This window comes from Perissodus microlepis, chromosome 10 (genome assembly GCF_051167445.1).
Source record: "Perissodus microlepis isolate ML-2025 ecotype Zambia chromosome 10, ASM5116744v1, whole genome shotgun sequence".
Taxonomy (NCBI): domain Eukaryota; kingdom Metazoa; phylum Chordata; class Actinopteri; order Cichliformes; family Cichlidae; genus Perissodus; species Perissodus microlepis.
In genome coordinates, this window is record NC_140470.1 from 8,745,387 (window position 1) to 8,767,065 (window position 21,679).

The 21,679-nt window shown below is 39.7% G+C and overlaps 1 protein-coding gene across 2 annotated transcripts in view; it reads left to right on the top strand.

The window, feature by feature from the left end:
• The first annotated feature begins 576 nt into the window (after window positions 1-576).
• The window catches only part of LOC146378762 (seizure protein 6 homolog), a 90,514-nt gene continuing 69,411 nt past the window's right edge, over window positions 577-21,679 (top strand). Inside the window, exon 1 of one of the 2 annotated variants that reach the window (XM_084941791.1) lies at window positions 577-1,000. In XM_084941791.1, coding sequence (XP_084797917.1) covers window positions 916-1,000 — 85 coding nt within the window. In that variant the 5' untranslated portion in view covers window positions 577-915. The remainder of the gene's footprint in view (window positions 1,001-21,679) is intronic. The other variant, XM_084941792.1, reaches the window with a different exon arrangement.

Below are 21,679 nucleotides of genomic sequence, written 5' to 3' on the forward strand. Positions count from 1 at the left end.
CAATGTATTTCAGCAAGTGCAGGGTGGAATACAAGTGTAAACTGACCAGCGAATTGAAGCTCAAGATTCACACAGAAGGCTTTTTTTTTTTTTTTAAGATAGTGTACATGTACCTCTCACTCGCCCTTAAAGCCTGCAGTAATCTGCACTGTATCTTCATTCTTGACTCACCACAGACTCTTTGGAGGCAGGACATTTACAGAGGTTCTGGGTGTCCAAAACCAAATAGAATGAGTTGCAAATAGCTTTAAAATATGAGTTTACACGTGCACGTTATCTGCTTTTTATACATACAAGTTAGTGAATTTATAGAAGGAAAACAACAACAACAACAACAACAGCAGAAGTCTGAGAATAAGTCAAGTATTATGTCTGGTATAGGCTATCCTAAAAATGCCATCTTTATATATTCTTGTTGAACCTGAACGTGGCTATTGTGATGATTAAAAGGAAGGCTGTTAAAAAGAAAAACATCATCACAAGAAGCTCCAAAGACCGAAAGAACGACTTCAATGAAAACGCACTGAGCTCAGTTATTCCTCTTCCTCCAGCTAACTTTGAGGCTGTTCCATCAGCAGACGCTAGGAGCTGTCCGCGGTGCTGAATCCTCGGCTTCCTTTTTCTCTCCCCCCCTTCCTCTCCATGTGCCGATAGCTCACACAGCCAGCAATCCGCTTACTGAGCGTCCAAATTAAAGAGGGACCTCCGCATTTCACTTGATTATTCTCGACGGTCTTCAGTCGGCGAATTATTGAGGAAGTGCGAGAGCATCCCGCGAGCCTTTGTTTAAAGTCCTCGCCTTGCTTGTTTTTATTCTTTTTTTGTTTTTCCTCCCCTGGAAGTATTCTTCTTCTTCTTCTTAACACAAGGACGTGCTCCGTAGATACGCGAAGAGCGACCTCGACTTTAGTAGACATGTGCGTGAAACAAGGCTGCCAATTTCAGACCCTCTGCACGGTTTTGCTTCTCGCCGCCGCCGTGGCCGAAATCCACGGGCAAGGTAAGAACTTGCGTCTTGGTGCTTTTGTACTTTTCTAGAATTTTAGTTTTTTTTCACCCCTCCTTTCCTCTGTCGGCTAAAAAGCGAAGGCAGAGCTTAATGACACCGGGCTCACGATTCTCAGATCTACAAGTGTGATACAAGTGTTAATGTTTCCAGAATGACTCGTTATCATTGTTAAGTTTATGACGTACTGTACTACAGCACTGCTGGGGCTAAAAGTTGCGAGAGGATAGTCCTGTTTGTTTTCTCTATTGTAAACTGTAAACTACCGAAAGAAGGAAGTGGAATCTGAATTTAAAGCGAGAGGCAAATAAATGAAACCCAACAGTTGCAAACAAAGCGTGGTCAATTATAAGTTATGGCACATCACTGGAGAAATGCGTTTAACAGTCAGTTACATAACAATGCACAACTTACACAACATGGCTTTAATTTGTTCTAAAGAGAGACACACACATCCACGTGGCCACATAAATAGCATGGAAACAGCCTCTCTCCCCAGCTCAACCAACCACCACTACCACCACCAGGCAAGAGGAAAACTAAATAAGACAATCAGAAACTAAACACCAATAAATATGAACCTGAACCTAATGATCAATTTTCCAGCGGGATGTTTATTCGGTGGGAGTAAGCAGTCAGGAAGCGACTTGTTTGGGCGCTGAGGTCTGTGTGACAGACGGTGCTCGGTAATAAGACTCTAATCCTTGGGAATTGCTGAAGATTATTGACCAAGCTGTTTGACACAGATGAGTGCTTGTGGGAAGCTGCAACGGATTCATGCACAGTGGCCTTGTCCTAATTATTTCTCTAGTGTGGGCCTGCCCTCTCATCATCTATGCTTTCTGCTGGACACTATCTGTGTTTCCGCTTGTCTGCACAGCTTTACTGTCACCCCCCCTTTGTCTCTCTCTCACACACCCCTCTTTTGTGGAAATGATGTATATCTATTATTGTTCAAGTAACTGGATATGGACAAGAGCCACCACAGAAATAGTGAATGTTGAGTTTGCAACTCACAAAAAACACAAGGTGAAACAAATGCATATGAGTTTATTATAAAAGTAGGATTTCTGGATGTTATTTTGCCATTTTTATCTAATGCGAGCAACATGTAAAGTTCAAACAGATGCCGGCAAATCGAATGCCCCTGTCCATCCTCTTGGGACGAAGCCTTTTATGAAAGGTGCCTGTTTGGTGCTGAAAATGAACACATTCACGAGCAAATAGTGATTACTAAACAATGCAATAACTGCGAGAGTGAATTCATAGTACCTGGGCTGGTTCAGTCATTACATCTCAGCCCTTTGAAAACTGAGCTGCAATTCCACACCAGTGCCTGAAGCAATATTTTACACCATCAACAAAACATCAACTGATTGAATATCTAGTGGGAGAAAGGTGTGCTGTACGGGACAGCATAGACCTTTTTTGATTTTTATATAATAAGAGTTCAAATCCGGATCTTTTCGATACACCTGAAATACATTTAGAGCGTTTAAATCTTAATTAGCATGTGAATAAATACACACTCAGTGGTGGAGCACAGAACAATGCCGCTTTGAAAGATGTGTGAATATTTGACTGTTTTCGCACAGATCCCAGGCACACACCTGCTCTATTCGCCCGCTGCTCGAAACTCTAGGGAGAGTGAGAAATGCAGGGTGCATTATTTTTAGAGCAAAATAAAATTTAACAGCTTCCATTAGCTGCTGTTGCTTACCCAGCAAATGTTCACACTGTAGTAAACTCTCCAAGGTGGGGCATATCAATTTTTAATTCTTGAAAGTTGCCATTATCAGGAGTTTTGAATGCGTACTCAGTTACAGGAATGATTAACTTTGTAGTTTTGAAGAGGTCCCAATCTCTCATTTGTGCTATGACTTGTTATTGTGAACTTGATTAATTTACCTTGCAGGGGGAACACAAAAACAACCATTCATTTTGTTGTCAAGTTTTTTGGAACCGTGCCATTATTTTCTCACCTGAACTGGATTTCTTTTTTTTTCCCAAGAGAAAAATCAGTCTCACGTATTTATTAATGAAACACTTTCATTTAATTTATGATTTTTGCTTGACTCTAATGTTTCAGTCAGTAGACGTAAAGATTGTAAAGATGTATAAAAGACTCTTAATAATAATTACAGTATCAGTCCAAACACATTTGTGCTGGCCTTCGAACAGCATTCAAATCATCCACCTACATATGTTACTTTGCAAAAGAATAACTCAGCCTTTTATTTCGTCACATTAATAAGGGGTGATTTGCAGAGAGAGACAGAGGGAGGAACGCTAAAATTCGGACCAGAACCTCCCAGCTAATAAAAGCACCATTACCTGCAAAAACAACGAGGAAAGACTTCCCGTACAGCCCCTGTATAGATCTTATGCTTTTAATTAGGCACTTACTTTAGTTTGTCCTCAAACATCTGCAGGAGTTCTGTGTGTACTCTGCATGGTTTCCTTACACTTACATATACACTTAGAAACCCATGCTTACATTTTCTTCATCTTAAACACAGACAATCCGACACTGTGTAACGAAAAAGTCTCACTTCATAAATAGACAAACAGAACAAAATCTGTGAATCATATTGAATATAATTAAAATGCCATTTATGGGTTGCAATTTAAACGTACTTTATAAACTACTGCATATGTGCCGTGAGAACAATACAAGAAGCAGCATTTTTCATCATATTTGTTGTCAAAGGGTAAAAAGCCCTATGCAGTGCTCACTTACACTCTCTGCAGGATTTTGATTGCCTTAATACACAAGTCTGCTGGTCTGACTTGGATAGACAACAAGAAGGTAACAGCTTGAACTTTTATTCAGTGACAAATCAAATTTACCCTCCGATCGACAACGCGTTCTAGCGCTGGGTCAAATCTCATTGTAGGCCATGCAAGAAATGCTAGAGGAGTGCACTGCATACAAAGTCTAAGCAGCCAGAGAAAGAAGCCCACATGTGACAACCTCCTTTATCTACTTTAAAAAAGCCAGTCTGCTAAATCAAAATATACTAAAAAAGCATATTATATTTCGACTTGTTACAAAGTCATTACCAACAAAAACAAAGCAATAACTGAATTTTTTTCCAAGAGTATTCAAACAAGTATGCCTAATAAGATGCCAGCAGATGTTAAATAGCTCATTGTGCAGTCATTTAGTGTGCAAAGTTTCTGTTGGCCTTGGTGTGAAACTTAAAGTGTTACACAATTTAATGACATTCAGCTGAGCCTATTATCTTTATGCATGCACATTATCCCTGCCTGTTAATAATGATCTGTAGTGATCTGGGAGTTGCAGGAGATGTGTTTTATGTATTCTGAAGTTCATTAAATCAGTGGCGATCTCCTCCTGGCAGACAGAACTCTCATTGACACACTGCTGTTGATTTTAAGAATGTATGTTAAATTTTGTAAATCTTTGTTGTTTGAAAACATAATATTAAGTGTCACGTATCCTGTTGATAAAACAGTCGTAGGCTGATAATAATATTACTCACTTTACTGGAGATTAGATAATGTAAAGCAACAATTTTACATCAACACCACTAACATTTACCCTGCTGTAGTCCCTAAAACTGATGTGTGTTATAAATGAAAATGTCTTTATTTGGTCTTAATAATGGATGAGATGCATATTAAAACCACCGCCAGATACCAAAATGTTGGACTCACAGGAAGGATGAAACACGTTTCCGTGCTTATGCTTTTGTGCTGACACCTGTTACCACTACAGCACAATGAAGCGCCTTTCATTTCAAGCAGTTTTTTTTGTATGCACATTCAACTCGGTGGCAATTCTTCCTGTTTGTCATACTAATAGTACAGGTTACAGAACAAGCTTTCTGTCTTCCATTGTTGTATGTGTTGTTCTCATTCACATATTCACACAGTTTGCCAAGATCACGGTTATAAGGAGGCATAATTCTGCCTTTGGGTAGATTGCTGCTACGAGCGGAAAAAAATCAGAACATCCTATAATTCCAGGGGAGGTAACAGAAATCATTCAACACCTGTTTGTTGGATTGCCAGTTATTAACTTCATCAAGGGCTATTCAGCATCTGTGTGCTGTCATAATTAGTTTAACTTTCCCAAGGCCTGTCAATGGTAAATGAGAGTCATTATGCCAGAATGCCCCTCTTCAAGGCTTGGCGCCTGCTTGCCTGCCTCAGTCCCTCTCTGTGCCTGTCTCAGTCTCTTTCACTGCCTCCTAGGTGGAGCTCACAGCTTGGCTGAATGCGACTCATTTTCAACTCTTCATGTGCAAATGCCTTTCTCGCTCTGTGAGAATGTTCTATGCATCCTAATTTGACTCATTGCCTCATATATTTTCTTCCTCAAAAAGTGTGGAGCTTTATTTGTGAAAGGCAAATGGCTATTTTTGGAAGGATTTTTATTTTTTTTTTTGGATTTCATCACCGTATTGCTGGGCTTCTTCTCTAACAGCTTGAGACTCATTTATAAAAATGCACTCAGATTTATACTTGTCTTAAGATCATTCCTGGTAGCGTGCTCATGTTTGATTCATGAAAGATGCTGAGCATAAAAAACCCCCAAACCAAAAAACATTGGTTAAGCAGGTTTATGAATCGATAAATCTCAATCAACTTAAAGTGACAACAGCTGTCTTGCGATTTTTCCTGATGTAATGCCTGCACAAATAAGGGTTTAGTGTGAAACAGCCATAAACCAAAACAGAAAAGCGAACTTCACGGAAGATGAGATTACAGCAATGGCAGAGGTAACGCTAGGTAACACATATTATTCAGTGGATTAAGTCGTGGGGTGACAAACAAAGCATAACACGCGGCTTGAGAGTCTGTCTTTGGTGTAGTGAATGGGTAGAAACACAAAACCGTGACTGATGTCTGTATGAGAATGAAGGACAGATACACAATCGCTTACATGAAGTCTTGACTTCAATGAAAGGGATGAGAGAGAAGTTCATCTGTTTAATTTGTCCTTAAGATCAAAACTGATTGTTAGATTGTTTAATAAATGAGGCCTTTCATATAGCGTGACTAACACTTCAAATCTAGATGAAAACTGTGTAAATGACTGGACGTGTTTTTAACTGCCCAGCTTCTTGTTACTGTGTGGTTAACACACATTAGGCCAGGTTCTATTAATACTAAAAAGATTGGATTGGACTAATCTGTTCTAAATCTTAACCTGTGTAAAGCAATACGGTGGCACTAATGTGTTAGCTAAGAAAACAAATGTTGTCCGCCATACATTTACACTCACGTGTGTGTGTGTGTGTGTGTGTGTGAGTGAGTGTGTTTTTCTTTAATATTCATCAGCACTCACATACACCAGTTGTCACTTGGCCATTAAACAATTTAGCAACAGAACCAATGCAGTTTAAGCACTGAGCAAAGCCGCTCTTTAGTCCTGTACAAGGAAATTAGCATTTACACACTAGCATGCTAAAAGAATACAGGCATAGTATTTACCAATTATGATTTATGCAATGCAATTTGATTTATCTATCTACATTACACAAAAAAATCTGCCCAAATTTAGTTACATGTAAATTTTCCATGTGATTTTGTTACATAAGTACAATGAATATATTAAAATGATTAATTTAATTGCATCTGGTCAAATGAAATTTACAGGACTGGTATAAATTCAGTTAATACCAAACACATTATATTACAGTTTCCAATCTATCTATCTATCTATCTATCTATCTATCTATCTATCTATCTATCTATCTATCTATCTATCTATCTATCTATCTATCTATCTATCTATCTATCTATCTATCTATCTATCTACTAATTGTACATTACTAACCCACTATTTTTCACGCATACAGCATTACAGCTAACAGCAGCTGATTTCATTTCAGCCCCAATCAGATGCAATCTATCTATATGTCTATATTTTAGAGAGAAGACTGGCTTTTTTGCTGATAGCATTTCACAGTCTGTTTGTTTAATCAGCCTGACAGTTTGGATAGACCTGAAATGGGTTCCTGCATCTAGATAATTATGTGAGAGTTTTTTTTTCTTAACACAATCACCTCTCAAGAGATTTCAGGTAACATTTTTACAGTGAAATTGTCAACACGTACCCTCAGCAAAGTAGTAGATGATTTGGGCAGGACCCTGCAGGAAACCGTACGGAGCTAATTTGGGGAAGGGGGATCCATGTCTAATTTATATCAAGTGAATAATAGTGCCCCTGTAGCAAAACTCTAAATGAAGAGATGTCGACCACTTTGTCAAGGTACTACATCGAAGGCTTACTTTGTACCTGTTTTGCCTTTGGCCTTGTGCCTTATCGATTTCGCCAGTTGTACACTGGGGGGTGGGGTGGATCGGTGGGCGCAATAGCAATAGCAACCACCAGGCCAAGCCTCCTTTCTGCACCTTTTTACGCTCTGCCTGGCTGTGTACACACCTCCCTAATCAGGACTGGCGTGTTTTGCGGCTGCAGTGGGGATGGCTCTCCGAAACGATTAGGCCTGGGGACAGCTCCAGCTCTCTTCCCCTCTTCTCCACGCCAGATCCCATCTAGAAAGCATTTCATCTGTGGCAGTGGAAAGGCTTATGTAGGGTCGGAGAGTGCTGTGTGGAAAGCAGCAGCTAATAGGCTGTGTAATGTGTTTGGGGGAGTAGTTTTAGTATTCACAGTTAGTGCTGACCTCTGGCAGGCTGAGCCACCCCCACAGTAATTTCCTATGAAAAGATGTAATTGAATTCATCAGGATGAGTAAACATATTAGAAGGAGCAGAGAAAGATAACAATGTTGTGGATAGATCCAGGAAGAGGATAGTTGCTCACCAAGTAATTGAAAATAGTCAAAGACAAACACAAGCAAAGAAAGTGTGCAGGACGGTGGGAAAAGTTACTGCATTTACGGTAGGGAATGATTTTGATTGTATTTTTACCTCTCTGTCATTTTAAGCACAAATACTCTCAACTGCCATTATAAGCTCACCCAAGCAGTTTTCCAGTGGAAATAACATCCATCAGTTTGAATCGCTGAGTGCTATAAAGTATCGCAGCCATGCATACATTTTAAAAATTTTATATGCGTGGTGACATCTCCAATACAGACAACACGGAGGTAAGGGCCACGTTTTGACTGTAAGCCTTTTGAGATATATTGAAGTCGTGTCCCTGAGGACCTTGTGTATAATTTACAGGTTCTAACATCGACCGACATCTTCAAGATATCGAACATTTTCGGTCCAAGCTGCTGCTTGGTGGTCAGGCAATTGGCTGTCAGTTGTAAGGCAGTCATCTGCCTCTGGTTCTCTCTTGGTGATTGTGGTCGCTCTCATCTGTCAGAGCAGTAAGGCAGTCTTTAAAAAGAATACTCACCCTTAAAAATGGATTACTTAGCAGGGAACAGCCGGTGCTCTGTTAGACCATGTCATTGATTGCTGGACTATACTGTAGCCCTTAGCTGCAAAAGCAGGTTTGTGCATTTCTGACATTAGATGGTGTGTGAAATAGAAGGTTAGTAGCTTCCTACTGAAAAAGAAAAGCTTTGCAGACTCAACAATCCCCTTTACAGTGCATTCTGCATTCTGTTGCTTATCATGCATATTTGTGCTTCAGCTGCATTGGCATGGAATTTGGGACAAATGCTTAGTGAATCCCTGAATAACAGCTTTGGGCAATATAGTAAAATTTTCCAACAGCCATTGCGTAACTGTTGATTGCTGATGTATTTACAGAGGTGTGTGCACAGTGCAATCCTGCTAATGCCTCTGTTTGTATTAGCATGGACTGTAGGGCAGGTTGTTAGTTCAGAAATTTGTTGGACGTGGGAATGGAGACTTTAGTATGAAAGTCTCCATTCCCACGTCCAACAAATTTCTGCTTCACTGACCACAGGAGCCCAGTTCTACATGCCACTGCACTGGCTAGTCATTTACCAATCATATACATCAGTGTTTCTGTATAAACTTCAACTTATAGTCGACACAACAATAGAAGAGATATGTTTTATTTTTAGAAATTGTGAGCTACGAGTTAAATTTGCAAGCTCATGAAACAGTAAATCCTTCAGCTTATTTAGTTCAGGGATCCAAAAATAAAATAAAATAAATAGATAAATACAATAAAAACAAATTGTACCTGCATGTTAGAATTACCACAGTGGCAATGTTACCATGCTAAATGCACACTGAGTGACTATTTTCATATCTCATTTCTTTTTGTTAATCAGATTTTTTCTCCAAAGACATGAAATAAAGACATAACTTGGGACACTCATTAAGTATTAAGCCTCAGATAATGTCCAGGCTACATGACTTCTCTGAAGTACCTGTTACATTTGTTTTTGTAAAAGAATGGGAAGTAGAATTCACCGCATTTGATTTGTTGGAGATTTCTCGGCTCAAATGGCATTAAGATGTCATTTCCCTCCATTCAACTGCTCGCGGTTCTGTTTTCGTTTTTTTGGCATGTTGATTTAGTGAATCCATTGTGTTTGCATTGAAATAGAAGTGTATTTAGAGGGATATGTCTATGTACATATTGTCATTGTTAAGTTAAGCCGTTTGCCTTCTAAATGTGGATTCCCTGATGCCCTATAAGGCCTGTGCTTTCATGCGATGTGAATCTTAAATTATTTAAATCCCTTAAACATAATTTATACCCTAATAAAATCTAACTCAGGCATAAAACTAATACCTGTAATCAGTTTTTAAACAAATGATGACTCCTTTTATCCAATTTTAAATGACACTGATTGAAAAAAATTACCTCTGTGCCTTTTTTTATGCTTTCTTAGTATATTTGTTTAGTAGTTTTCTTTTTCTCTTTTGTAGTTTTTCTTCTGTGAATTTATCTTTATTTAATTTTTCATTTTGCATTAAGATGAAAAATTCCTTTTTGACTTGTCATTTGACCTAGACGTTTTTAACATAGCCTAGTATCTTGGAGTGGAGTGTGTATTCAGTCCATGAGGCCTTGTCGTGTATTTTGAAAGATTAAATCTGAATTATTAAGGCAAAGAGAGACAGAAAGGGAAATCTAACAGTAGGCGATCAGCATTGCAATGACCAGACAAGACCTCACACATACAGGGAGTGCAGAATTATTACGCAAATGAGTTTTTTGTCCACTTCATCCTCTTCATGCATGTTGTCTTACTCCAAGCTGTATAGGCTCGAAAGCCTACTACCAATTAAGCATATTAGGTGATGTGCATCGCTGTAATGAGAAAGGGTGTGGTCTAATGACATCAACACCCTATATCAGGTGTGCATAATTATTAGGCAACGTCCTTTCCTTTGGCAAAATGGGTCAAAAGAAGGACTTGACGGGCTCAGAAAAGTCAAAAATAGTGAAATATCTTGCAGAGGGATGCAGCAGTCTCAAAATTGCAAAGCTTCTGAAGCGTGATCATCGAACAACCAAGCGTTTCATTCAAAATAGTCAACAGGGTCGCAAGAAGCGTGTGGAAAAACCAAGGCGCAAAATAACTGCCCATGAACTGACAAAAGTCAAGCGTGCAGCTGCCAAGATGCCACTTGCCACCAGTTTGGCCATATTTCAGAGCTGCAACATCACTGGAGTGCCCAAAAGCACAAGGTGTGCAATACTCAGAGACATGGCCAAGGTAAGAAAGGCTGAAAGACGACCACCACTGAACAAGACACACAAGCTGAAACGTCAAGACTGGGCCAAGAAATATCTCAAGACTGATTTTTCTAAGGTTTTATGGACTGATGAAATGAGAGTGAGTCTTGATGGGCCAGATGGATGGGCCCGTGGCTGGATTGGTAAAGGGCAGAGAGCTCCAGTCCGACTCAGACGCCAGCAAGGTGGAGGTGGAGTACTGGTTTGGGCTGATATCATCAAAGATGAGCTTGTGGGGCCTTTTCGGGTTGAGGATGGAGTCAAGCTCAACTCCCAGTCCTACTGCCAGTTTCTGGAAGACACCTTCTTCAAGCAGTGGTACAGGAAGAAGTCTGCATCCTTCAAGAAAAACATGATTTTCATGCAGGACAATGCTCCATCACACGCGTCCAAGTACTCCACAGCGTGGCTGGCAAGAAAGGGTATAAAAGAAGAAAAACTAATGACATGGCCTCCTTGTTCACCTGATCTGAACCCCATTGAGAACCTGTGGTCCATCATCAAATGTGAGATTTACAAGGAGGGAAAACAGTACACCTCTCTGAACAGTGTCTGGGAGGCTGTGGTTGCTGCTGCACGCAATGTTGATGGTGAACAGATCAAAACACTGACAGAATCCATGGATGGCAGGCTTTTGAGTGTCCTTGCAAAGAAAGGTGGCTATATTGGTCGCTGATTTGTTTTTGTTTTGTTTTTGAATGTCAGAAATGTATATTTGTGAATGTGGAGATGTTATATTGGTTTCACTGGTAAAAATAAATAATTGAAATGGGTATATATTTGTTTTTTGTTAAGTTGCCTAATAATTATGCACAGTAATAGTCACCTGCACACACAGATATCCCCCTAAAATAGCTAAAACTAAAAACAAACTAAAAACTACTTCCAAAAACATTCAGCTTTGCTATTAATGAGTTTTTTGGGTTCATTGAGAACATGGTTGTTGTTCAATAATAAAATTATTCCTCAAAAATACAACTTGCCTAATAATTCTGCACTCTCTGTAGTGTACACACATAAAACCCAAAGTGCTCAAGATCTGGCTGGGTGGGAATAAGCCAAATATTTTTATATCAGTTTTTGCAGTGCGCTCCCTTGTGATACAGTGTTAACATCATTCCTTTTATGAGAACAGCTGTAAATTAACTGTAATCCAGATAACATCACATTTTCTGTCATGCTCTCATATAATAAAAACATAAAAGAAAAATCACCTGCTTGAAAAGATCCCATTGTGGAAGTAAGCTATTGAAATATGCTGCAAAACAGTATTATCAGCCCAACCATGCTTGTAATGTAAATGTCTTATGTATAACTATAGTTTGAATATTGCTACAATCAGATTGTTATGTCTTTTTAGTTACTATCTCAATTTCTTAGCTCCTCTGGGAGCTTAGTGTGCTCGCCAACCTTTTGGCTACAGGAAAATGAAAAATAAAAAAAAATTCATATAATGTGTATGAGTTTAACAAGTAGAATTTCTGCAAATGCAAATACTTTCAGTGACTTAACATTGCTTTATTGCAATCCTGTTCATACACGATTCTGCATCAGGCCTAGATGGTGACTGCTTTGTTGAATCAAACTTGCAACATGCAGACAGCAAGGCAGAGACTGAGGAAGAGAACTTGATATGCCAGGAACTTCGCAGAAAAATTCTAAACAAAAAAAAATTCTAGAAAACAGAGAAAGCACGGGCAGTAAACAGGTAACAACGGGAATCAAACAGGCAGACACACAGCTGAAAAACAGATAAGGGAAGCAGGAAAAATAAGAAGATGCAGCTGGAGACACAAGCAGCAGGTCAAAAAAGCCGGTTAGGGGATGAGTCACAGGTGCTCAGGTTAGTGGAATAGTGTGGACACCAGGGGCTGAACGCTGAGCGCTTTATAAATCTGACAAAAAGAATCTGTATGCACATTTTTTTTATTTGCCCTTGTGAATGCACACAGTTTTTGTACACTGAGTACATTGTGGACAGGTTTATTAACTGAAGACATTTTGACATGTGTAAAAATAGTTATTGATGTGCAGATTCCTTTTGTGCACTCTGACTCACTCGGGCAGTTGAAAAGACTAGAAAAGGAATATAATTCTGAATAGTGAGATCTTTTCTGATGTTTTGATGCGCTGAATACTCTTTCATGTGCTACACGATGCACTTATTTGTCTACTATGCTGACAGGTTAGCCTTTGACTGCAGTTGTGCTAGCTAAAGCAGTTTGCAACATGTCAAACCTCTAATCATTCATCATGGTTGATACAATGAAGAAAATGTAACATGGATGAAAACTTTAGCTGAAATGCCTGCTGAATGAGTCAAATGTTAGTTCCACTGCATCAGTCTAAAGTCATACCAGTTAATTATGAATATGTGGAGGGTCTACATTTATATGTCTACGTGTCTATATGACTACATACAACATTTCTCTACAGGGGAGAGCGACTTTGAACTTCTTCACTTCCTTCTTGCTCAGCATCTTCCCAAAGTGCAATTAAAGGATTGAAAGATCCTCCATGATGGCATACGGGGAATCATGGGAGGAGAGAGGAAGCATACGTTTGCATAATGAAAAGCACCCTATGGGTGAATCTTTTTGCTGCACCGGGGCAAGCACATAATGAGCTGTTACATATCTCAGATTCTCTGAATAAATACTCTTGGGCAGAATCTGGAAAGGGAAACAAAGCAGGGTTCATATTTTAAAAAACTTTCTAGTACAAAGAGTTGCCTCTGGTGAGAATATTCTTAGAATTTTGACCTTTTCGAAGAATTCCCCTTAAGGTTGAGGTCGTCTTAAAGATAAAAGTTAATCACAAAGCATCTTAGTCCTGTAGAGAACTCCAAAGGTGAGACTATTGGAATTAGGAGTTGGCAGGAAGCCTTTGGAGACACTTAACAGCTTTTAATGCAATGGAGAAAATGCCAGAAAGACAAAGGACGAATGTTCTCTAAATATGAAATAATAGCAAGTAAATGAAATGCTCCAGATTAGTACCTAGAGGAATGTTTGTGGTCACTCTCAAAGATCCACTCCAAATCTCTGAAATGAAGCTACTTTGGGTTTTTCCCTTGCTACAAGGGGATGCCACAGCAAGTAGCTCCACACATGCCTGACTGGAATTGAACCAGCAACATTTCACTTGTCAAAGTTCTGTATTAGCCACTCCACCACTGATAACACTTCCGTAGCTGTCAAACAACCTTCCAAAATGATTAATACACATACATTGTGCCTGCCCCCATTTAAGTAGACGAGCTCTTGGCTGACCTTCTCTCTTGAATATCAACATCAGCAGCATAGAATTCAGTGAAGCCTGTTTTGCAGAAACAAAAATACCAACATGCTTATCTGCAAGCAGCCTCGAAGAAGGGAAAGAAAATCCTCACACGGGGTATTTTTTTTGAGTAAGTGTCCACACTGCTACCAGCCACACTCGCATAGCTCGCCGTTTCTATAGCTCTATTTTACATGGAATGTGCTTCCACAGCCACATATTTTTCACCATGAAAAAAGGAGCAAAAAGGGAATTTGCAACACGCGAGTGCAACTCTTGAAGTAATCACTGGTTTAGACTCTCCAGTGCATCCTGTCTTTCTCATTCTCTGTTTTTGTTCTTTTCTTTTTTCTCTTTTTGCATAGGTAGCTCTGCTTTTTTTTTGCTGACATTGAACTCATATATAGTGTAGCATAAAAGTCATATATTTCAATGTGAAAACTAGAACATCTTCAAAGAACAAAGCTGTTACAGCGTATCCTTTGTTTTCACACTAAGGATCGGGCCTTAGCTCCCCTGAGGTACAGCTGGTAATAAACAATTTGACAAGGAGGGCGCAAAACTGGGAGCAGAGTTACAAAGACATGGAGGAAAAATAAGGCAGAGTAATGGGAGATCCCCAACATCTATTTTCTTATATCAAATTTAGGATATCCCAGCTATTATTTGGCAATAGGGTTGGGGTAAGCAATAACAAAGACCGTGTTGAATTAGCAACGGGCAACATAACTAAAAGCTGAAAATGTCATTTCGTGCATGTACACAGCAGCAGAGCAGTTGGTAAATAGCCTTTCAATGTCAGCGGCCATTCCAGCTCGTAGGTGACATGTTTGCATTGAGCTGAATTTGTTGTTTACCCCTGTCATAGTTTCACTTGGCGAGTAGACAAACCCAGAGGTTCTAGAAGGTTTTAGTAAAGCTGGAAAAAAAAAATCTCATCACAAAAGTGCACCACTTGGCTCCAGTGCAATTACCCTCTGTAAATGAAGCTCAGTCTGTCCTGTGAGAAGCTTACCCTCTGTGCAGGCGGTTTGCACATACATTGTGTCAACAAAGTAGCACAGGCCTCTGTTTGGAAGGTGTGAGGCTGTTTACCTTTGTTGCTGTGCGGATTGATGAGGTAGCTCAGGCAGAGGCAGGGACATGATGTGAATAGTTGGTGTATTACTGTGGAAAGAGGTGTTTCCCCTCAGAGGCGGCTAACTGAGTTTGACAAAGCTGTTTCTGCTGAGAGGCTGTAGGGACGCTCCCTGGCTCTGGTCCAGGGACCTGATGCCTAAAACTCTGTGTAGATTTCAGATGAAAACCGTGTGTATGCATAGAGGCAGAAATGGGCAAAAGTATTCTAGTCGTCTGATTTATTAAGCCGTGCGTGTGTTTGGTCCTCTTATAAATCTCAGTAATCTGGAAATAGTACGCACGTGCACTAGCCTGGTTTCCATTCCCACAATAGATAGATGTGGATGCTCCTTTAATTAGTCATTTGTATGTAAAAAATGCCATTTGCACCACATGCTATTAGACATGGTGCTGAAAACAACAGCAAAAAAGAAGAAGTGTGATTTCAGCAAATTGGAGACACTTGTGAAGTGGTGGTGGTGTTTTATCTGGTGGTGTTTTGAAATCACAAGCAGAACAAAAACTCAGGACAGGAAATAAAAGGCTTTAGCTTTGGAAGTTAAGGGCAAAGCTTTAAAATTAAAAAAAAGCTCAGCCCAATTACTTAAAATACAGATTCTGAATGAAAAATTGCAGATATTAATATGGGATTGTGAGTGCGTGTGACTGTGTGTGTGAAAACAAGCAAACAACATATATATTAAATGCAAGATCTGTGAAATTGTCTGTTTCAAGTTAAATTCTGTCTTGCTTTGCTTTTCCAATTCCACTTTAACAGGCTTGCCTTGCTTAAAAATATTTGTGTAAGAATGGTCTGAATTTTGTGTGAGATATGCACATTTGTACTGAGCTTTCTCCCTTCACAAATATCAGTTTATATCTGCCACAGTTTCTGTGCAGGATGTTCATACACACAGCCTCAGGAGCTCTCTCTCTCTCTTTAAGTATTACATGTTAGTCTAGAGACTATGTAATGCCTTACTAGCACGACGAATGTGGAATAATGATCTAATGGTTTGAGATCTGGGTTTTCTTTGTGTGTGTTTGTATTTTTAGGTTTTAGGAACAACTCTAGAAAGGTCTGCTTTTGAATAATAATCCACAATGGAACTGGAATATCAACCCTGGAACAAAAGCGAGATTGCTTCATTCCTTTCAGTCCATGCCTGTTTTTACTTGGTCACATCGATTTTTACTTCTTTTCGTGTGCAGCGGATTCCTTTTAAATCGGTCTTTCTTGTTAGATTATTGATTTATTCTGCTTTTGGTGATTTGGGATTGCCTGATGGTATTTGGATGGCATATAGCCATCCCTGTGGCCTTTATAGGGGACAAACCACAGTGGTTTCTGCACAGCTTTGACTGCCAGAAAAATTGGATTAAACTCTGCTGTGATTTTGGAGTCATTTTATTCTGCTTCTTTTCCTTTCATTGTCTGTATGTGAGCTATGTCTCAGCATCCCTTGCCATTTCTGAGTGTGCTCTGTGCAACCTACCACCCTGTTGTTTTAACCTTCGAAACTCTTAACAAAGTTAACCACAGACTTGACTTGAATGCACTCAACTGTAAAAGAAAGAGAAAGGTTACCCCTTAAACCACTGGGACTGAGGAATGAGTATTTCCTACTACAGTCAGTTGAAATTCTAATAAAAAGAAATATACAGACTAATTGAGAGTCAAATTCGAGTTAAAACATAGGGATTTCAGGGATTAGATGGTTACTAGACACAAAATTAATGTCACTTTATATTGTAAAGTAAAGACTTTAGAGAGAACCCCAACAATCAGACAACCTGCTCTGAGCAAGAATTTGGCAACGGTGGGAAGGAAAACTCCCTTTTAAACCTCCAGCAGAACCAGAAACAGGGAAGGGCAGTCATCTACCGTGACTAGTTTGTGGGTGGGGTTGAGGGGAGGGAGACAGAATAAAGACTCACTGTGGAAGAGAGCCAGAGATGAATAATAACCGATAATTAACTAATAATTAAATGTAATGCTGATTTTCTTTCCTTTATCAAAAAGGAAAGAAAGACAAATGGTACCAAATATAATTTATTGGGTACTTTGGGTAGTTAACACATATTGGATGTTATTTAACAGAGTGTTTCAGATGTTTCACTGACTTTAAAAAATGTTCTATAATGGCTTGTTGGAATGTTGAGGTTAAGATGTGTTAAATTTATCTTTGGTTGACATTTCACTCCTTTTAAAACATGCTGCATACACGGTTCAGTGAGGAGTGAGGAACCAGACGCAGGACACTGCAGGCAGTGTGCACAAAACCAAAGGCACCCTTTACAAGTTTTTCAATAAAGGTTACAAAAATAAGCCCGATAAAAGTAGGGAAGTGGTGGGAGCAGAGTCCAAATGAACAAGTACAACAAAAGGCAACAACAAATCCTGTGGTTAACACATCACACGCTGAGATAAACACAGACGAACCGAGGGCGCCGCATGGACTATAAATACACCAAACAAAGGAGGGAAGACAGGAAGTACTGACATTTGAGCTTTCAAAATACTACAGGAAACAAAACAACAAATAAAACAAAACACTGTTAACTCACTGGTGAGTGCAGCTTTCACACGCTTACTGTTTCAGTGTCATAATTCGTCTTTTTTCTTTCAAACACAACAACAAGGAAAAAGAAACACCATTACGTTACGCGTTAAACACACTGTGTGTTTAACAGCTAAAACGGCAACGCATAGACAAAATATTTCAAAATACGAAATGTTTCTGTGGACAAAAAAAGAGAAAACACCCTTTTACCTTCTAAATAAACAAACACATTTTGAAATAGTCAATTTTCCTTTCCCTCGCAAAAATCTATTATGAGCAAAACGATCTGTGTGTCTTTACGGTTTGCTTTGAAGAAGCTAAAACAAAACTTATTGACCAAGCCACACACTGGCAGACAAAGCAGGTGTCATATTCAACCCTTTCATTGACTCATGAATGGATTCTCAGAAAATAAGTGTTTTAATAGATCCTCGGGGGTGGGGGGAGAAAAAAAAAAAACCTAACCCAAAACACCAATCTGGCTGTTTCTATGGTGATATGAGTGTGGATTGTTAGCTTGCAGAAAGTAATTGCTGGAAGAAACTTTAGTTGAAATAAAGCAGATGCAAACAATAGTAAAAACATTAAGGAGCCCTCATCCTTTAATTAAAACATCTCATCAAAGCCAAAAAAGAAGTAGGCAGAGTAAAAAACATAATAACACGGCATACAAAAAGTATGGAACGATTGCTGGAGCAGAGTGGCATAAAAGGTTGTAACAAAACAAAAAAAAGGTCAGTGCATGCACACAGCAGACAGCTCTGCCATTACGCAAATGGATCTGGAAAGGCACTTCAGTATGTTTGCTCTTTGTCTCAGGCCGTCTGAGGATTTGGTGAGCTTGAAGACAAACAGCCCCTTGATCTGAAAGCTCAGAATCATGGAGAAGATACATCAAAGCCCGCTCCTTCTCTCTGAGACGCTTCCGTTAGAATCAGGAAGATTGAGGGAAGGAAGGAGAGATAAAGGAGGAGGAGAACAGAGGGCAAAGTTTGTGTGTGTGTGTGTGTGCGCGCGCCTGTGTATGCACTGTGTGTAATTAGGGTGTTTTTTTTCTGCTAAATGCGTAGGGTCGGAGATAGATCTGCTCAGAAAAGCAGCAGAAGTAAATCCCCCTATGTGGGTCTCGCATCCCCTCAGTCACACAGGCTTCACGGCCCCTGTCAGACGCTGCGAGACAACATGAGGTCTGCTAAATGATGTGCGCAAATTAGAACTTGAAAATGATACATCTGCTTCTTAAGTCAAGAAAGAAAAAAAATAAAAATTGTGTAACGATTTCACCCGTTGCTAATATGAGTACGACAGCCACATTTGACTCACTTACATTAAAGTTTGAGAATTTCAACTTTGGAGGTTTTTCTGGCTTCATCAGCCAAATCAATAGCTGCAGCACATTTCGGAGAGCGTTGAAGAAAAGAAAATATTATCTCACATTAAGTTTATATTTTATAAAGCGTTTAGACCCTCGCAGGTTCTTGGCTATGCTTGGCATTCAGTTAATGATTAAGCAGAAAGCTGTCCTTCTGGCCTTTATTTGAAACACTTCCTGTGAGAGAAGCTTCTTAAATTAATTATGTTTGCCTAATGAATAATTAAGCCGGGGGAAAGATAATTTGGTGTTATGCAGTGAGCCAGGCCATTGTGCGTGTAGAGGAACCGGCGCTCCGTGTGCCGGGCTGATTTCACATTGGGAGTGTGAAATGAGAATTAGCAAACAATTTGCCTCCTGTTTCATCCTTCACCATGACTAAAACATCACTGCTGATTATGTCTTGACAAGTGTCAATACGGCACGCCTGTTTGTTAACTGTACCAGACACAGGTTGTTTACACGGCTCCATTGTTGCGCGTCTCAATCGGATCCTGCCGCTGATTCACAGTTGGAATGAAGGCAGACAAATACCACCGAGCCAGATTGTACAGTCGCATAAGTTGAGGCAATGTTTTAATGGCAGCAGACATAAATGGTCGTTAATAGCATCTTTTCTGTTGAGGGAAGACACAGATGATGATAGAGATTAAGCCAAGAGAGAAGGCATTTAATTATCTAAGTCATGCCAATTGTTACAGCTGAATAAAACATGGGTGAAGGGTTCTAAGATAGCACACAATCCTACAAGGCAGTAAGGTTTGTAATGAGTTTTTCTCTCAAGACCCTAGTGTTGTTCCACATAATATATTTATGAGAGAATATTTCATGACATTATTTTTTGATTTTACTGGCTTTTTACACACATTTTCTTCCACCTTTCTCTTGCAAAAATATAACACAATCTGTCAGCTGAAAGCAGCCTTCTTGAGGTTGCTTAATACTTTTGTAACACATTTCTAACTTTCACAGCTCATTTTTTGATAACATATCAAATCAAGCAGAAGGAGAAATTGGAATGTGTTAAGGTATCCTTCTTTATAATACACACACCTAGCTTAGATACAGTGAAACAAGGCAAACACAGCTGACAGTTTCAATTTTGGTGCCCCCAGTGATTTATAGGCTCCATGAGTTAGAGAGAGAGAGGAAAAAAAGATAGAGGAACAGAAGGATATAGACACACACCCATTCTATCTCTTTGTCTCCTTTTCTCCCCCTCTTTATCCCTCCCTAGTTATAAAGACACGCCAAGAAATCATTGGCTCAACAGAGAAAGGGCAAATCCTCTTCAGCCAATTTAAATTCTCCTGAGCACACGGTACAGACTATTCCAAACTAATTAATAGACATGTCATGAATAAAAACACTTTGATTATGAAAAGAGGTTGCCCTCTGCCTCCTTTTAGGCTTGTCATTAGTATGAGGACACATGTGTTGAATGGCTCGAGTGTTGGTACCAGCAGACAGAGACAGCCACAGATGCCCTCTCTTGATTAAATTTTTCACTCCATGTTTTATTCAGCGCTGACTGCATGCACCCAGTACTGCGGTCTGTGATTAGCTCTACCTGTACCAACAGGAAAGCTGGGGCCAGAAGGACCAGGAGGGCAAAACCCATTCAAAGAGCAGGACACAAAGACATGTGACCCTGGAGCCCGCTCTCACACAGATGCACTTCATCACCCACTACCTTCCTGCTCTCAGTCAAAGTGACATACAGTACAGTCCTCCTGTTCTTTAGAACCTGCGCTCGCTTAATTTTATTTATGTGGCTGCTGCTATGCACTGTGAAGTTGTGGCAGCAGAACACTCATAAGAATAAATTAGCTCTTAGGAAGCAGCGGACAACAGTTTGTCTACCGGGATCAATTAATAGAGTGTTTACATTATTTGCGTGACTCTTTTTCTTTGGGTTTTTGGTGACAATGACTTTGCTGTGTGGATCCCAAATTGTTGCATTTATAACAAAGCCTTTGAAATTCTTAATATCACTAATGCTACTACTACTGTTAATAATAAAAATAATAATGATAGTTAATTAGTCACTGGTAACAATTGCCTTTGCAGGCGATTTTAGATATGCTGCTATTTATATTTAGATCTGAAATCTTGTTTTAAAAAACAAAAACCTGTTTGATCCTTATATGACAATAGTATAAGTATGACGCTACGTTGCGATGATTTACGGGGGTATTCGTTTTCAGAAGGGAAACATCACACACCATGTACAGTCAAGAATGGATGCATGTGGGAGTTGTTAGTGTTACACTTGGCTGCTTTATTGATTGTGTGGTAGTAGCGGAACATCAGAGGGACATGCATGGTCTCACAGCTGTTATGGATGACTCTGTGGTGCTGCATTTTGCACTGCAAAGAGGGTCTGCCTGTCAACATGTGGTCTTCAGCTCAGCTGACTTGTCCCAAAGGGGAAGCAAACCCCCTGCAGGAGCCATCTGTATCCTGGACAAGACTATCCATCATCCTCACTGCGGTGCTCAATTTAGGGGTTCTGTGCAGACAGCTCCGAGCGGCATTGAACAGCTTTACATGTACGTGTCGGTAATGAGAGCCCTTGAAACCTGCTCTCAAAGCCAGCCTCAAGGGCTAAAGGGAATCAATGAGCCAGTCCCCGAGGCTCAAACCACACCTATGTTTCATCTTACAGTGTTGTTCCAAATATGGGTTTCTGCAGTACACCGCGCAGCAACATTAATTAAGAG